Raw genomic sequence first — 16,314 nt, forward strand, 5'->3', positions numbered from 1 at the left:
TCGCTACTCCTGCACTCAGGTCTGTCATACAGGTATAGGAGGGGGCATTTAGTTTAAATTAGGCAGGCCATTGGCCAGAGGTAGGCCCAAACCTTGCTGGAAAGTAAGGCAATAGAAGTTTATGTATCACTTGTTCTTGCCGAATGCTGATTAAGGTGAAGTTCACTTAGAAAGGGTGGGTGGTATGTTACACCGCTCAAGAATTGTGACATTTCCTGGGCAAATTAGACTTTTATGAGCACCAAAAACTGTTGTATCTTCTTGTGGGGAATGAGAGTAGAAATGCCATGCTTTTCTAAAAATCTGATGTGAAAGAACAGAGAACTTTGATTAATTAATAATGGAATAGGAAGGTTAATTCCAAGGCTGGACTTGGTTGGTTGGTGCCCTTTACAATACCTTCTAAATTAATTTAATTCCTATGGTTTACCATTTAATGTCCACTTGATGAATATAGCCATACCATATGGTGCCTAAATTCCATAATTTAATCAATGTACTAGGGAATTTTTGATTGATTTGGTTCCCATGTGTGGAGATAGACATACAAGCCTTGGGTGCCCCAACCATCAGCACCAGTGGTGATCTATCAGCAACGATTGTCATTGATTGAAGATCGTCTTATGTAAGATAATGGACTACGTCATGAACAACCACTGATTTCCCATTATTACCACTGATTTTCAGAACTACGACTGTTTGCTAGGGTTTGATCAAGATAACCTCTGCATGGTTTGTACTATGGATTTAAGGTCTCACGGTTGCCCAAATATTGTGGTGTTCTACCATTTCACAACTTTTAATAAAAGAATGCACAAAATGAAGACACTATCTGCAGAAAATTTATTTGCACCTAGAGCCGACGAACACTACAAAGCTGACCCGATATTTACAAAACCAGCCCATATTTTATGAACATCTTTTGTAAATAATTCACATTCGATCCTTCTTTATTCTTCTGCCTTCTGCGGATAAAAAATAAAAGGCATATGTTAGTAAAAGAAAAATAAGCTTTATTTATTTTATCACAGCACTTTCACATTTAAAAATTTGTATTTTTAATTTTGTTTGCAATATTCTCGAATAGGTATCAAATCAAAGAAAGATTTTGAGCTGTTTCATCTTACCTTGCCCATGTCACGGCTCTTGGCTCTCATCTTGTTGACTTGAGATTCTGCAATGTCAGCGCGTTCCTCAGCTTCTTCTAGCTCATGCTGTGACTTCCTGAATCGGGACAAGTGGACATTGGCTTGTTCCTCCTGCAAGATGCACATGTTATTGAGCAGATGTCTCTAAATATTCTTATCCATTGTTATCAAAAATTACATAGACTTACAGATTCCTCTGCCTGTCTCTTGTAAGCTTTGACCTTCAACTGTAGTTTGTCCACTAAGTCCTGAAGCCTGAACACGTTTTTCTTATCTTCTTCAGACTATTAATAAAAGATGAAGCATGTGAACTTTGTTTTAATGCAAGGACATATATTTCATATGGGTCTTTTCAGATCAAATACCTGGTATGACAGTTCCTTAACTCTTCTCTCGTACTTGCGGACTCCCTTAATGGCATCTGAGCCTCTCTTCTGTTCGGCATCAAGCTCATTCTCAAGTTCACGCACCTACAATTACAGTTCATATCATTAGGGAAAACTGCACAATTTATAAATTACCATATGTTCTTGGAAAGGCCTTTAGAAGCAGCAACATTTTCTTACTCTGCTCTCAAGTTTCTGGAGCTGTTTCTTGCCGCCTTTCATTGCCAACTGCTCAGCCTCATCAAGACGATGCTGAAGATCCTTCACTGTCTGCTCAAGGTTCTTCTTCATTCTTTCAAGGTGAGCACTGGTGTCTTGTTCCTTCTTCAGTTCTTCAGCCATCATGGCAGCCTAGGATGATAATGAAGAGAACAATAAGATGTAACCTTTTGCAAACTGATTACATGTTCATCAAAAAGGTATTTTTGCTTAACTTTCAGAATTTCTACTTACATCTGTAATTGCTTTCTTGGCTTTATCATCTGCATTTCTTGATTCTTGGACGGCCTCCTCAACCTCAGTTTGAAGTTGTGATAAATCGGATTCAAGCTTCTTCTTAGTGTTGATCAGGCTAGTGTTCTGAACAGTGAAGAATTATGATGTTAGTGAAGGAATACCCTTTTAAAAGATGTACTATTATTGTAACGAAATAAAATACAGTCTAACCTGGGAGTGGAGAAGCTGAACACGCTCAGTGACATCCAAGAGCTCTTGCTCAGCCACTTTGCGGCCACGCTCAGTTTGTTCCAGGGCAGACCTCATCTCCTCAATTTCTACTGTCATGAGGTTATTCCTCCTTTCTACGATGGCCAGTTGTTCCTTCAGGTCATCGTTTCCTCTAATGGCATCATCGAGATGCAATTGGGCATCCTAAAGAGAATTAATTCAGTTCACTTTCAAGTCAGCACTTGTACAATTTCTCAACACTCAAAAAATATCTTCACATAACCCACCTTCAGTTGTCCCTGTACGTTCCTGAGTTGTTTCTGGGCCTCTGCAGCTTGGCGGTTGGCATGGCCCAATTGGATCTCCATCTCATTAAGATCTCCCTCCATCTTCTTCTTCAGTCTCAAAGCATCATTCCTGCTTCTGATCTCAGCATCCAAAGTGCTTTGCATGGATTCCAAGGCTCTCTGGCTATTCCTCTTGATTTGCTCAATCTCTTCATCTTTCTCAGCAATTTTCCTGTCAACTTCAGACTTTATTTGATTAAGCTCCAGTTGGACACGCAGGATTTTGGCCTCTTCATGTTCCAGGGAACCCTATAATATATAAATTATTAAGTTTATTATGAAAATAAGTTATACTACACCACTGTTCCTTAGTATGTTCTGGTTAAACTACCTCTGCTTCTTCCAGTGCTGATTGTAGGTCAGATTTTTCCTGTTCAACCTGTTTTTTAGCTTTTTCGATTTCATGGATGCTCTTTCCAGACTCAGCAACTTGTTCAGTTAAGTCAGAAATCTCCTCTATAAGTAGAATCAGTAAAAGAAGATATGAATCAATATACAAGAACTTTCTTTAATATTGCCAATGATTCTACTTCCAAAGAAGTAGAGAAAAGCATAATAAAAACTTTCACACTTTTTACATCTATGGAAAATGGCAGAACTTACGTTGGAGGTTCTTGTTTTCCCTCTTCAGTGTCTCAAGTTGGTCAAGTGCTTCCTCATATGAATTCTTCATCTTAAACACCTCTGTACTAAGGGATCTTGATTCCTTTTGAGAAGCTTCAAGTTCAGCCTGAGCTTCCTCATATTTCTGTTTCCAGTCTGACAAGACCTATAGAGTGAAAGACAATATTTTAGAATTAACAGTATTCTCCTGTTACAAGAATGAAACGAAATATGGCCCACAGTAACCGATCTTTTAATTTCCCAACTTTGGAAATATTACCGTTGAACGTTTTGCAAATGTGAAATAGAAGTCCTAGTAATTAATCATTTACCTTATCAAAGTTTCTCTGCTTCTTATCAAGGGCAGCACAGGCTGAATTTGATCTTTCTACATCTACCATGAGGTCTTCAACCTCTCCTTGAAGTCTTTGTTTAGTTTTCTCCAGGGAGGCACATTTTGAATTAACAGCCTCAATTTGTTCTTCAGTTTCCTGGAGGCGCTGTGCAAGCTTCTTCCTGTTAATCAAAAGTATAGAATTATTGGACCGACATGATATAAACCTTTGCGAATTTGATTTGGAAAATTGGATTTCATTCCCAATTCAAGATATGTGTCAAGTCAAGAAAACCTACTTGGCTTCTTCTAGCTCCTCTGTACGCTGGATGGCATCAGTCTCATATTTTGTTCTCCACTGTGAGACTTCACCATTGGCCTTGGACAAAGAACGTTGAAGTTCTGCCTTTGCCTCTTGTTCCTCTTCAAATTGTTCCCTCAATAAGTCACAGTCATGTCGGGCAGACTGGAGTCCATGTGCAAGCGCATTCTTGGCCTGTATTAGCCAAAAAAATATTACTTCGCTTGAGGTCTTTATACATTGAAATGGCCTAGTGAAAATGCTTAATATCTTTAACCAATCTAGCACCAAACCTTGGTTTCTTCTTCTAGCTGTCTTTTCAGCTCTTCAATCTGTTGGGTGAAAGCCTGTTTTCCTCTGGAGAGCTGAGAAATTAAAGATTCTTTCTCCTCAAGTTGACGGCCAAATTCCCCTGATTAATACATGTAAAGCAATATTAAACTTCTAGTCATGGAATTAGATTAGCCTTTATTAACTTTAACATTAAAAATTACCATTTTCTGTTAAAAGACGTGTTTTCTGCGTATTTAAGTCATTGAGTACCCTAAGATGCTCATCTTCCTTTGTCTTAATTTCACTAAATTGGTCCTCGAGTGTTCTACACATTTTTTCCAAGTTTGCCTATGAGGACAGAGTGAAAAAAAATGTACTTTATATTGAAGATTGCTTTAGGTATAAAGTGCGCTTTACGAATACATTTAATGTGCTTACTTTGCTTTTGGAAACAGAATCCATATTGCTGGCAAGATCATCAATCTCCATCTTGAGTTCACTCTTCTCTTTTTCCAATTTCTGTTTGACCCTCTGCAAATTATCAATTTGTTCTCCGAGCTCAGCTGTACTGTCGGCATGTTTCTTACGGAGAGCGGCAGCAGTAGCTTCATGTTGTAAGGTGGCTTCTTCCAGGTCACGTCGCATCTTCTGGAATTCGGCCTCACGCTTCTTGTTCATCTCAATCTGAGCAGAGGTTGCACCACCAGCTTCTTCCAGGCGCTCGCTGATCTCCTCAAGCTCTCTTGAGAGGTCGGAACGCTGCTTCTCAGCCTTAGCACGAGCTGCACGTTCTGCCTCAATTTCTTCTTCAAGTTCCTCAATACGAGCCTACAAGATTTTTTTTTTTCGGTTAAATATTGATGTTGATTCAAAATTATGGAGTGAACAATTATGTTGGCTGTTATATAAAAAAATATAAGTTTTACTACCTGGAGCTCCTTAATTTTCTTCTGTAGCTGAGCCGCCAGTGCCTGTTCATCCTCAATCTTACTCTGGAGCTGACTGATTTCAAACTCCTTCCTGTAGAATAAAAATAAGGGATAAAGGGATGGGTAAACTCAGTGTAATTTTAGTAGAGTCATTATCAAGCAGTGAAGATTTAAAGCTCACAACCGTGTTTGACTTTTCCCTTATCCAGATTGTATAAAAATTTATAAAATAGATATTTAGAACATTTTTGTTTTACTTTTTCACTTTTTCATCCAGCTGTTGTTTATCATTTTCTAAGTCCATTGTAGACTCTTGGGCCAACTTCAGGTCACCTTCCAGCTTTCTCTTGGCCCTCTCTAAGTCCATACGAAGCTTCTTCTCTTGTTCAAGAGATCCTTCAAGCTAAGATAATAAGTCATGTTAACGTTTGACTATTTCAAAGTATTTATTTCTCTTACAAGTAAGAAAGCACTTTGCTCATGGCCATACATACGTCATCAACTTGTTGCTCCAACTTGGTCTTAGCCTTTGTCAGAGTATTAACTTTGTCCTCTTCAGCTTGAAGGTCATCCAAAGTTTGTTGGTGGGCTTCCTGAAGTGCCTTCTTTTCTTTTGTAAGTTTGGCTATGCTTTCATCAAGGACTGCCATTTCTTCAGTAAGGTTTTTAACCTTAATTTTGAAAAACAAATAACAATTAGTCAACCAATCATAAGCATCATCATGGCACACACTTGTATTGATGACCATATTCTCTTTCATCTTGATTAAAATAAGTCACCTTATTCTCTGTGGCATGTTTCTCCTTCTCTACTTTGGCCAATGTTAGCTCCAGATCATCAATGTCCTTTTTCAGTTCAGAGCATTCATCCTCTAGTTTCCTCTTCTTGGCAGTCAGTTCAGCATTTGATTCTTCTTCATCTTCTAGTCTCTCATTAATCTCTTTAATTTTGCTTTCCAGTTGAATTTTGGCTTTGATGAGACCTTCACATCTTTCCTCTGCATCTGCCAGACCCTCTGATTCCTGTGAAATGGATTTAGGGAACCAAATTAAACTTAACTCTTCCCAAACTCATTGAAAAACAGATAAAGAAGATTCACGACTTACAGATGCCACTTGGAGCTGGAGGTCATTTTTCTCCTGGAGAATGGAGACCATTTTCTCCTCTAGCTCCTTTCTCTTTGCTTCTGACTTAGCAAGAGCTTCCTTTGTCTTCTCAAACTCCTCTTTCATGTTGGCCATCTCTTTCTCAGATTCGGCACTCTTCAGAAGAGGTTTGATCTTGAAATAAAGTTTCATCCATGGCCAAGTTTTGACATTCATGAAAGCTCTGATGTTGTACTGAATGCAGAAGATAGACTCTCTGGAAATGAAGCATATTTATATCACAATCATAGTCCATTGAAAGAAGAAATTGTATTATACCAAATTGTAACTGAAAGATACCTCCTCTCCATCATTTTCTTGAACTCAACTCTCATGAGGTAACCTCTGCAGATAGCCTGAGTACGAGTGATCAGTTGTGCCAATTTCTCATCTCGCATCTCCTCAAGGGTACCCAACAAACCTGCCTTGAAGAAGACCTAGAAAGAATGCAAGCTGAGTTATAGTACTGTATATGAGCATATGGAACTCTCTAGACAGTGAAACAGAAATAATGAATAAAAGTACCTTGGTGTGGCCAAATTTGTACTGAGTATGATCAACATCGATGGATCCAAGAAGTTTCTCAGAAGCCTTCTTGCTGTCAATGAACTGACCTTCTGGAATAGCAGCGGCATTCAGCACCTTGTAGCTGTTTGAAAGGCAACATACATTGGTTATTCGAATTATAAAAGTGGTTAAGAATGCATTATATATGTAATTCTAAAGTCATCGATTAAACCCATACCGCTGCTTGAAATCAGCGTAGAGGATTCTGCTGGGAAATCCTTTTCTGCAAATCCTGATGCCTTCAAGCACACCATTACATCTGAGCTGGTGCATAACCAGGTAATGATCCATAGCACCTATATTAATCAAGTTAGTCGGTCATTATGTTAAGCAGGATGTGCATTTTAATCAAAACCAATATGACACCAATATGGAAATCTCAAGACTAACCCCCACAGCTCCACCTGCAGCTGTTAGAGGCACTGATTAGATCAGCCATCAAGTGTGGGGAAATATGCGGGCTCAGCGTGTGAGCCCATATCAAAGGCAGGGACAGGACATTTGACGTATATGTATGTCAAAGTTCGTGAAAGGGTTAAAGTTTGGATTGATTCATTTTAAATTTGGTCCCTTAATTTACCTGGAGTCTTGGTTTCATTGGGGATCAAGCAACGTACAAAGTGTGGATGGGTGCTTCTTAAGTTGGTCATCAGCTTGTTCAGATTTTCCTTTAGATGAATACAGTTATAGGCATGAGGACATTTAGGATAAGATATAGGATCAAACATGTACTATTCTGTATGAGTTCTTAAGTATACTTACCCTGAAAAGAGCGGACACAGTCTGGAAAGAGGAACCCTTCTTCTTACCACCTTTCTTGCCTCCACCACCTTCTATATAACAAACAATATTATTCAGTGTTGTTCTACTCTATCATCTCGTTTTGGTTCAAAGTGGGCTTATAAGTTGTTAGAAAAGTGATTCCCTGTATTTATACTCTTTCTTAAATTAATTAAAGGATTTCCAAATGCTATGAACATCCTACTGTCTGGACTGAAAGCACAGTATAAGAGTGTTCGAATAAGCCCTAGGGAAATGCTGTGCAATCCCATGAGCAGACTTACTAAAGGGGGAGATGTTAGCACTTCACTTACCTGCTTCTGCACCTGAGTATGCAGAATACAAGAAAGACAGGAGTTTCACTGAAGACTTCTGGTAGAGCCCAATGACAGTCTCATTCAGTGGGTCCTTGTTTTTGTCAAGCCAGCCAGAGATGTTGTAGTCCACAGTTCCAGCGTAGTGGACCAGGGAGAAGTGAGCATCGGCTTTGCCTTTGCCAGGTTTGGGTTTCTGGAAGTTGTTGCACTTGCCGAGATGTTGATCATACAGCTTGTTTGTAAATGATGTATCTGTGGCCTTGGGGAACATGCACTCCTCTTCAAGGATGGAGAAGATGCCCATTGGCTGGTCAAAGGTGAAAAATAATTAGTTATTAAATATTTATACCACTTGTATGTGAAATAGTACTTGGGCAATTTGTAAGATTGTGTAGTGATCAATACGATACATCTACCGTACATTTATTTCACTTCTACGCATTGCATACCTTCTCAATCAGCTCAATGCAGGCAGCCAAGTCCATGCCGAAGTCAATGAACTCCCAGTCGATTCCTTCCTTCTTGTACTCCTCTTGCTCCAGGACAAACATGTGGTGGTTGAAGAACTGCTGCAGCTTCTCGTTGGTGAAGTTGATGCAAAGTTGTTCCAAGCTGTTGAACTAAAATATTTCTCAATATTAATTGTTATATTAGTTTTACATTTGTTCAGTTTGTCACGTGAAGTCAGAATACATACATCAAAGATCTCAAAGCCAGCAATATCCAAGACACCGATGAAGTGCTGTCTTGGCTGCTTGGTGTCCAGCTGCTGATTGATACGGATGACCATCCACAAGAACATCTTCTCAAAGACGGACTTGGCCAGGGCACCCACTGAGTTGTTCACCTAGATGAGAATGATAACCAAGTCAGTTTTTTGAACATTTTCCATAGGCGATAGATTGTACGAAAATGCCAAGACTTACCTGTTGCACTGTTTGACCTTTGGTCACAAATTCATTTCCGACTTTGACTCTTGGGTAACACAAAGCTTTTAGGAGATCAGCTGAGTTCAGACCCATCAGATAGCCAACCTTGTCAGCCACTATAAGACACATGAAAACCTTGGAGATACACCAATTTGAGTGTCGCTAAGCATGCATTTGCTTACTTTAAAGGAGCGCAAAGACATTAGATGAATGTTGACTAATTTTAGCAAGGTTTGCGGGCCATCTAATGTGTATGGGAGCCTCTTAATTCTTCTTAAATCGGGTTGTTGGATCTAAAAACGTACAATCCCTTTGATCTCAGTGACAGAAATGTCTGGAAGTGGCTCATTCCAATCTCCATGCTTAGCCAAGCCATGCATGAATGCATTTGAGGTAGTTGGGTTGCCCAGCTGTTGCCAGAGCTGAATGCCCAGCTTAACTATTAACTCTCCACCTTTATCTCAGGAGGACTGCAAAATATTATGGTAGTTCTTAAATATTATATTGAAAATATTACCGAAAATTCTAGCAATGGGCTATAGTCTGGCATGAAGACCACCTAATTCTACTCTAACCTTGTCATAACCGGAAATCGTAGGCCAAATATCCCCCACTTCTTACCTTCTGTGCCGTCGGGCTCAGCCTGCTCTTCTCTTTGCTTCTGCTTGAACTTCATGTTGCCGTAGTGCATGACCGCACCAGTCATTTTGTAGATACCGACCTTTTCATCTGGATTGAACCCCAGGATGTCAATGGCGCTCTGTTAGCGAGAGACAACGCATTTATGTAGTGATATATCAGATAGATTACCCAGTGTGCATATGTGATTAGACATTTCTAAACACTTACATCTGTGGCCATCAACTCCTCTTGGTCATCGATGCTGGGCACTGTGATCTCACCTTGGCTCACAAACGGGAAGTCGTATGGGTTGGTTGTGATCAGTAACTGATCTGAAATAAGAAGTGTGTAATTTGTAATAGTTGCCACTACGTGATCAGCAACTGAAACACACACATTTAACCTTCTTCAGGATCTTACCGATCAACTCTGGTCTCTTGTTGGACATGATCTGGTAAAAGATATGGTAGCTCCTTTCTGCAGACAGCTGGAATGTTACTCTGGATTTTTCCAGAAGATCTTACAAATATATAAACGAATAACCAAATTTAAAAAAAAGAAGTTTCTACTTTGAATAGGACAACCAATATTTTCTTGAAATTTGTCTTAACTCACAAGTTTCAATATCAGCTGAAGACAGTTTTCCTGTAGTACCAAAGTGGATTCTGATGAATTTACCCTAAAGTTTTTAACATAGGAGAAATGTTTATTTTATTTCATGAAAAACAAATGGGTAATGGACGCGTCGTGTTTCTATGAAAACGAAACTTACAAAACGTGAGGAGTTGTCATTTCTGACCGTTTTAGCGTTACCAAAAGCCTCGAGCAATGGATTAGCCTGTATAATCTGGTCTTCAAGGGTCCCCTATAACATATAAAAATGAGTTTTATATTCGTCAGACACAATGCAAACCTAACTGATACAGGTAATAAGGTTACAAAAAATGTCAAATTACCTGGATTTTTCCAGCGGGTTGTTCCTCCTTTTTCTTTGTGTCACCAATGGCTGCAATTGTTGCAAAGTACTGAATGACACGTTTCGTGTTCACAGTCTTCCCGGCACCAGATTCTCCACTATGTATAAAAAACATTAAAGAAGAGGGTTTTTTTTATGTAAAAAAGAAAAAACATTTTAAGTTAAACAGATTTGTAATGTAATTTTTTATTCAGCTAATATCATTCACTCGTTATATTTTTCCCTTGAGTTTGACACTTACGTAATCAAGACAGATTGATTTTCACGATCTGTTTAGAAGAAACAAACATAATGATTTCAGAAAAATTTATATCTGTACGCTATTTTCTATTTTTTCTCTAACACATTTACTTACAGATGCCCTATAAATGCTGAACTAATATGCCCACTATGGACCCCACTATGGACTAATGTGCCCCCTATAGACCCCACTATGGACTAATGTGCTCGCTATGTACCCCACTGTGAACTAATGTGCTCACTATGTACCCCACTGTGGACTAATGTGCCCACTATAGACCCCACTATGGACTAATGTGCCCACTATAGACCCCACTATGGACTAATGTGCTCACTATGGACCCCACTGTGGACTAATGTGCTCACTATGTACCCTACTGTGAACTAATTTGCTCACTATGGACCCCACTGTGGTCTAATGTGCTCACTATGGACCCCACTGTGGACTAATGTGCTTGCTATGTACCCCACTGTGGACTAATGTGCCCACTATAGACCCCACTATGGACTAATGTGCTCACTATGGACCCCACTGTGGACTAATGTGCTCACTATGTACCCTACTGTGAACTAATTTGCTCACTATGGACCCCACTGTGGTCTAATGTGCTAACTATGGACCCCACTGTGGACTAATGTGCTCGCTATGTACCCCACTGTGGACTAATGTGCCCACTATAGACCCCACTATGGACTAATGTGCCCACTATAGACCCCACTATGGACTAATGTGCTCACTATGTACCCTACTGTGGACTAATGTGCTCACCATTGACCCGACTATTGACTAATGTTTTCACTATAGACCCCACTATGGATTAATGTGTCCAATATAGACCCCATTTTGGACTAATGAGCCCACAATGGACTTCACTATGGACTAATGAGCCCACTATGGACCCCACTATGGACTAATGTGCCCACTATGGAATAAAGTGCGCACTCTGGACCCCACTATGGATTCATGTGCTCACTATGGACCCCACTATGGACTAATGTGCCCACTATAGACCCCATTATGGACTAATGTGCTCACTATGTACCCCACTGTGGACTAATGTGCCCACTATAGACCTGACTATGGACTAATGTGCTCACTATGGACTAAAGTGTTCACTCTGGACCCCACCATGGATTCATGCGCTCACTATGGACCCCACTATGGACTAATGTGCCCACTATAGACCCCACTATGGACTAATGTGCTCACTATGTACCCCACTGTGGACTAATGTGCCCACTATAGACCTGACTATGGACTAATGTGCTCACTATGAACTAAAGTGTTCACTCTGGACCCCACCATGGATTCATGCGCTCACTATGGACCCCACTATGGACTAATGTGCCCACTATAGACCCCACTATGGACTAATGTGCTCACTATGTACCCCACTGTGGACTAATGTGCCCACTATAGACCTGACTATGGACTAATGTGCTCACTATGGACTAAAGTGTTCACTCTGGACCCCACTATGGATTCATGTGCTCACTATGGACCCCACTGTGGACTAATGTGCCCACTATAGACCCCACTATGGACTAATGTGCTCACTATGTACCCCACTGTGGACTAATGTGCTCACTGTAGACCCAACTATTGACTAATGTTTTCACTATGGATTAATGTGTCCAATATAGACCCCATTTTGGACTAATTAGCCCACAATGGACTTCACTATGGACTAATGAGCCCACTATGGACCCCACTATGGACTAATGTGCCCAATATGGACACCACTGTGGACTAATGTGCCCACTATGGACTAAAGTGCGCACTCTGGACCCCACTATGGATTCATGTGCTCACTGTAGACCCCACTATGGACTAATTTGCCCACTATAATAATAACAAAATATTATAAATATAATAATATAACAAAATAACAACCTTAAGAAGGGTTGTTGAGTTATAAATAGTGAATTACATCATTACTTTAACCATATGTGGAGCTTCTGTCCTCCTTACAACCACTCTTGGTCACCATGCTGCCTCAAAGGACTTATAGAAAGCCTGTCCCTTACCATAAATACGTAATTTTTAACATGGTCAAATTACCATTGTTTTCCTGAATCTGAATCCCATTTCAGTAAGTCTAGTCTTTTTAGTCAAAGGGGTGGAGTCCTAAACAGTTCTGTGGGCGTCTTCATATGTACCATAACCACCTTTGCTAGAAAGACTAAATTTATAGACATAGAAAGTCTATTTTTCAGGAACGGAGAGACACGGGAACAAAAAAAAAACCAAGAATGCCGGATTCAGGAGAACAGCGGCTTTTACAGCATATAAAACAGTGACATATTAAGTATATATCAAAATATAATTAGCATTGAAGTGTTAATATGGCATCTTTGATGTCTTTAGTATGTAGTCATATTCCTATTACAAAGTTCTTTAAAGAATTAAGTCCCTTTCAATAGAGCGAAGATATCTAAGGTCAAACATCAAGCCTTTTATATTTGTCCATCTAGACATTTCTGGTGGGAAGACTCTGTTTGGACAGTAGACCCTTCCAATGTCTCCCCTTAATTGAATGTAGCCACTACTTACCGGTCAACATGTACTGATAGGCGTTATCAGAGATGGAGAAGATGTGAGGTGGGGCCTCCATACGCTTTTTGCCTCTGTAGGCAGCCACCACCTCGGGGTTGTACACAGGCAGCCACTTGTAGGGGTTGACTGTGGCACAAAACAGCCCAGAATAGGTCTAAAGAGGAACCGAAAAAGTAAGGAAGAAAAACATAAGCAATCTTTTCAGAAGAAAAGGAGGTGATGACTTTATTCAGTAAACATGGAAGTTTATGAGGCTTACGTAGATCATCCAAGCTGCATAACGCTCTTTGAGGTTATACAGGACAGATGGTTCGTTCAAGTGGGTCATCATGGCCATGTCTTCTATCTTGTCGTACTTTGGGGGGTTCATGGGGAAAACTTCATCGTCCTTCACTGTTACAGTCTGCATAGAATAAAGAAAAATGGTGACATGAAACGTCTTATTATTCTTGCAAGTGTCAGTTTGTAATTCTTATGTATGTCTGTCCTGTGGAACTTACGGTGTTGTCTTCCTTCTTTACGGTTACTTTTCCTCCTTCTCGGCTTTGGATGACTCCTTTTACGTACATCGTCTTTGGGTCAATCACAAAGTAAGATGTTTTTGCATCAAACGGGCGATTTTGGGCCTCAATTCTTTCTTTCTCTGACTTTCGGAGGTATTGGGCTGCCTCCCCAAAAGCAGCCATCTCACCGTCAGCCATGGCTGATGATTTTCTGAATGGAAAGAAGAAATATATTTTCATTAAAATACTACATAGGTCCATGGTTGATTTTTGACATATCTTTTTACAAACTATATCTATAGAGGTGGGAATAATTTATGTGGAAATTGCACTGATTGGAAAATGGCATCTAGGGTTAGGGATTCAGTTAACCCTAACCCTAATTTTTTTCTCCATGTTTGCTATATTTTGTCCCCCCCACCCTCTCCTAAAAAAAAGAGAGAAGTTGGGGGATCAATCTGTAAGCTTAGTTTTAGCCCTGTATGTACCAAAGGTGAAAAAAAATCACCAATTAGTGATGACAATGTTTGGCAAAAGTTCGGCTGCTCCCTACTTAACAAAGTAGGCGTAGTTCTCATCACCTACCCAATCTAATTTCATTGTCCTAAAATATTCCATTATTACTCCATGGGGTCATTTATGTTCAAATTAAAAATAGAAGTTCCCATTTTATACTTGAAGCCTATTGTACTCTGTAAATTCTGCCCGCCGGGCGATCATACCTTTGAGTATCCTTCTACGATGGAAAAATTGTTTCAAGGATATTATCTGCAAGAAAAGAAAACAAAAAAAGATTGGCTGTTAGAATAATTCAATTCTAACTGTTCTAATTATTAACACTTTTATTAATCAGCATCTCTCCCCTTCTCCCAAATTCAATCTCTTCGAAACATAATTGTTTGAGGGGTCTGCACTGTTACGATTCAGTCCAAGAGTGCCAAAGTCTGGAAAATTGACGCAAATCCCCATGATCCAAAGAATTAATAAAAATCTCGTGACCATAATCGGCAGCAATTTACTCAAGTCTGGGATCTACTTTTCTCTCTAGTGTTGTGGCAAATTACCGTACTCTATCGGTATGTTTCCCCAGGATAGGGAACATCCATACCAGGATGAGGGATATGTAGACCAGGATGGGGGATATATGGGATACATATATCAGGATGGGGGATATATATATATATATATATATATCAGGATGGGGGACATATATCAGGATGGGGGATATATATATATATACCAGGATGGGGGATATATGGGGGATATATACCAGTATGGGGGATATATATACCAGGATGGGAGGCATATATCAGGATGGGGAATATATATATAAATATACCAGGATGGGGGATATATGGGGGATATATACCAGGATGGGCGATATACGGTATATACCAGGATGGGAGACATATCAGGATGGGGGATATGTATATATACCAGGATGGGGGATATATACCAGGATGGGGGATATATACCAAGATGGGGGATATGTAGACCAGGATGGGAGATATATGGGGGATATATACCAAATTGGGGGATAAATACCAGGATGGGGGATATTTATATACCAGGATGTGGGATATATATACCAAGATGGAGGATATATATATCAGGATGAGGGATATATATACCAGGATGGGGGATATATATCAGGATGGGGGATATATACCAGGATGGGGGAGATATATATATATATATATATATATATATATATATACCAGGATGGGGGATATATATACCAGGATAGAGAATATATATACCAGGTTGGGGGATATATATACTAGAATGGAGGATATATTCCAGAATGGGGAACATACATACCAGGATGGTGTATAGATATATATCAGCATGGGGAATATATATACTAGGATGAGGAATATATATGTATCAGGATGAGGAGCTATATACCAGGATTGGGAACATAACACCAGGATATGACTTGTGATAGGAAATACATATTTTACCATGGAGTCTATGATAATAAAATATCGAATGGACCGGATACTTAGCCGGGCCTAGGACTCCCATCGCCGGAGCGTGACAGCTTACCTCTAGATGCAGAGCCGTGAAGGATAAGTCCGTGCTGCTGCCCTGATACTTTTATACGCGAGGCTCTGCTTCGCCAGCATTATCACGCTCTATATTTGGACCTTAATATTAAGGGCTCTCAGCTGTAAATGTGTCGATGCTGTAATTTTACTTCTGCGATACAAGATACGACTGGTACCTGAAGGTTAGCCATATGGTCAATCAATTTTTTTGCATATAGTATCATCTTGGATGTGTTTATAGGCCGGCTACATTCATTCCCGATATAGCACAGCGATCTCCATGTCACTACTAAATTTCACAGATTTCACAGTCAACTTTTATTTCAGAATCGCTTTTGCCACTGGCGGGATATCGTTTTTCAGCAGGACAGATGCCTTTGTGGTGAAAAATGTTGCATGAACATCATGTAGCGTAGACGAGGCTCAATGTGAAAGTTTAGCCATCGTATCGGAATACCTAAAATAACGGGAAATCAGGGAAGCGGAGCCGGGTATTTCTCCGATAGGGATTCCTTACTGATTGTTTTGAATTCATTTACTTACTTTTTACCATGTGTCTAATTGTCAGGTCAGATTGGGGTTTCCCATGTTCCTGTTTTATTATCTCCAGTAAAGCTGAGATGATACAACACAAACACTT

The 16,314-nt window shown here is 39.8% G+C and overlaps 1 protein-coding gene across 1 annotated transcript; it reads right to left on the reverse strand.

Annotated features, from left to right (window-relative positions):
* Positions 1-824: 824 nt before the first annotated feature.
* On the reverse strand, positions 825-14,393 carry LOC141094062 (myosin-4). The gene is made up of 40 exons (XM_073579771.1): positions 14,346-14,393; positions 13,621-13,834; positions 13,380-13,523; positions 13,118-13,274; positions 10,565-10,592; positions 10,304-10,421; positions 10,120-10,212; positions 9,963-10,026; positions 9,768-9,866; positions 9,576-9,679; positions 9,348-9,486; positions 8,724-8,842; positions 8,495-8,644; positions 8,247-8,417; positions 7,795-8,104; positions 7,463-7,533; positions 7,281-7,368; positions 6,879-6,996; positions 6,659-6,782; positions 6,434-6,570; positions 6,095-6,350; positions 5,768-6,010; positions 5,482-5,658; positions 5,245-5,390; positions 4,988-5,078; positions 4,497-4,886; positions 4,280-4,406; positions 4,079-4,197; positions 3,784-3,980; positions 3,483-3,666; positions 3,151-3,316; positions 2,879-3,003; positions 2,488-2,796; positions 2,201-2,404; positions 1,988-2,113; positions 1,715-1,885; positions 1,514-1,618; positions 1,337-1,432; positions 1,128-1,259; positions 825-965 (listed from the first exon to the last, which is right to left on the reverse strand). The coding sequence occupies exons 2-40, from the start codon at positions 13,819-13,821 to the stop codon at positions 951-953; spliced, it is 5,814 nt and encodes a 1,937-aa protein (XP_073435872.1). The 5' UTR covers positions 13,822-13,834; positions 14,346-14,393; the 3' UTR covers positions 825-950.
* Between the last annotated feature and the right edge of the window lie 1,921 nt (positions 14,394-16,314).

This window comes from Dendrobates tinctorius, unplaced genomic scaffold (genome assembly GCF_039654945.1).
Source record: "Dendrobates tinctorius isolate UK_male_01 unplaced genomic scaffold, ASM3965494v1 ptg000063l, whole genome shotgun sequence".
Lineage (NCBI taxonomy): Eukaryota > Metazoa > Chordata > Amphibia > Anura > Dendrobatidae > Dendrobates > Dendrobates tinctorius.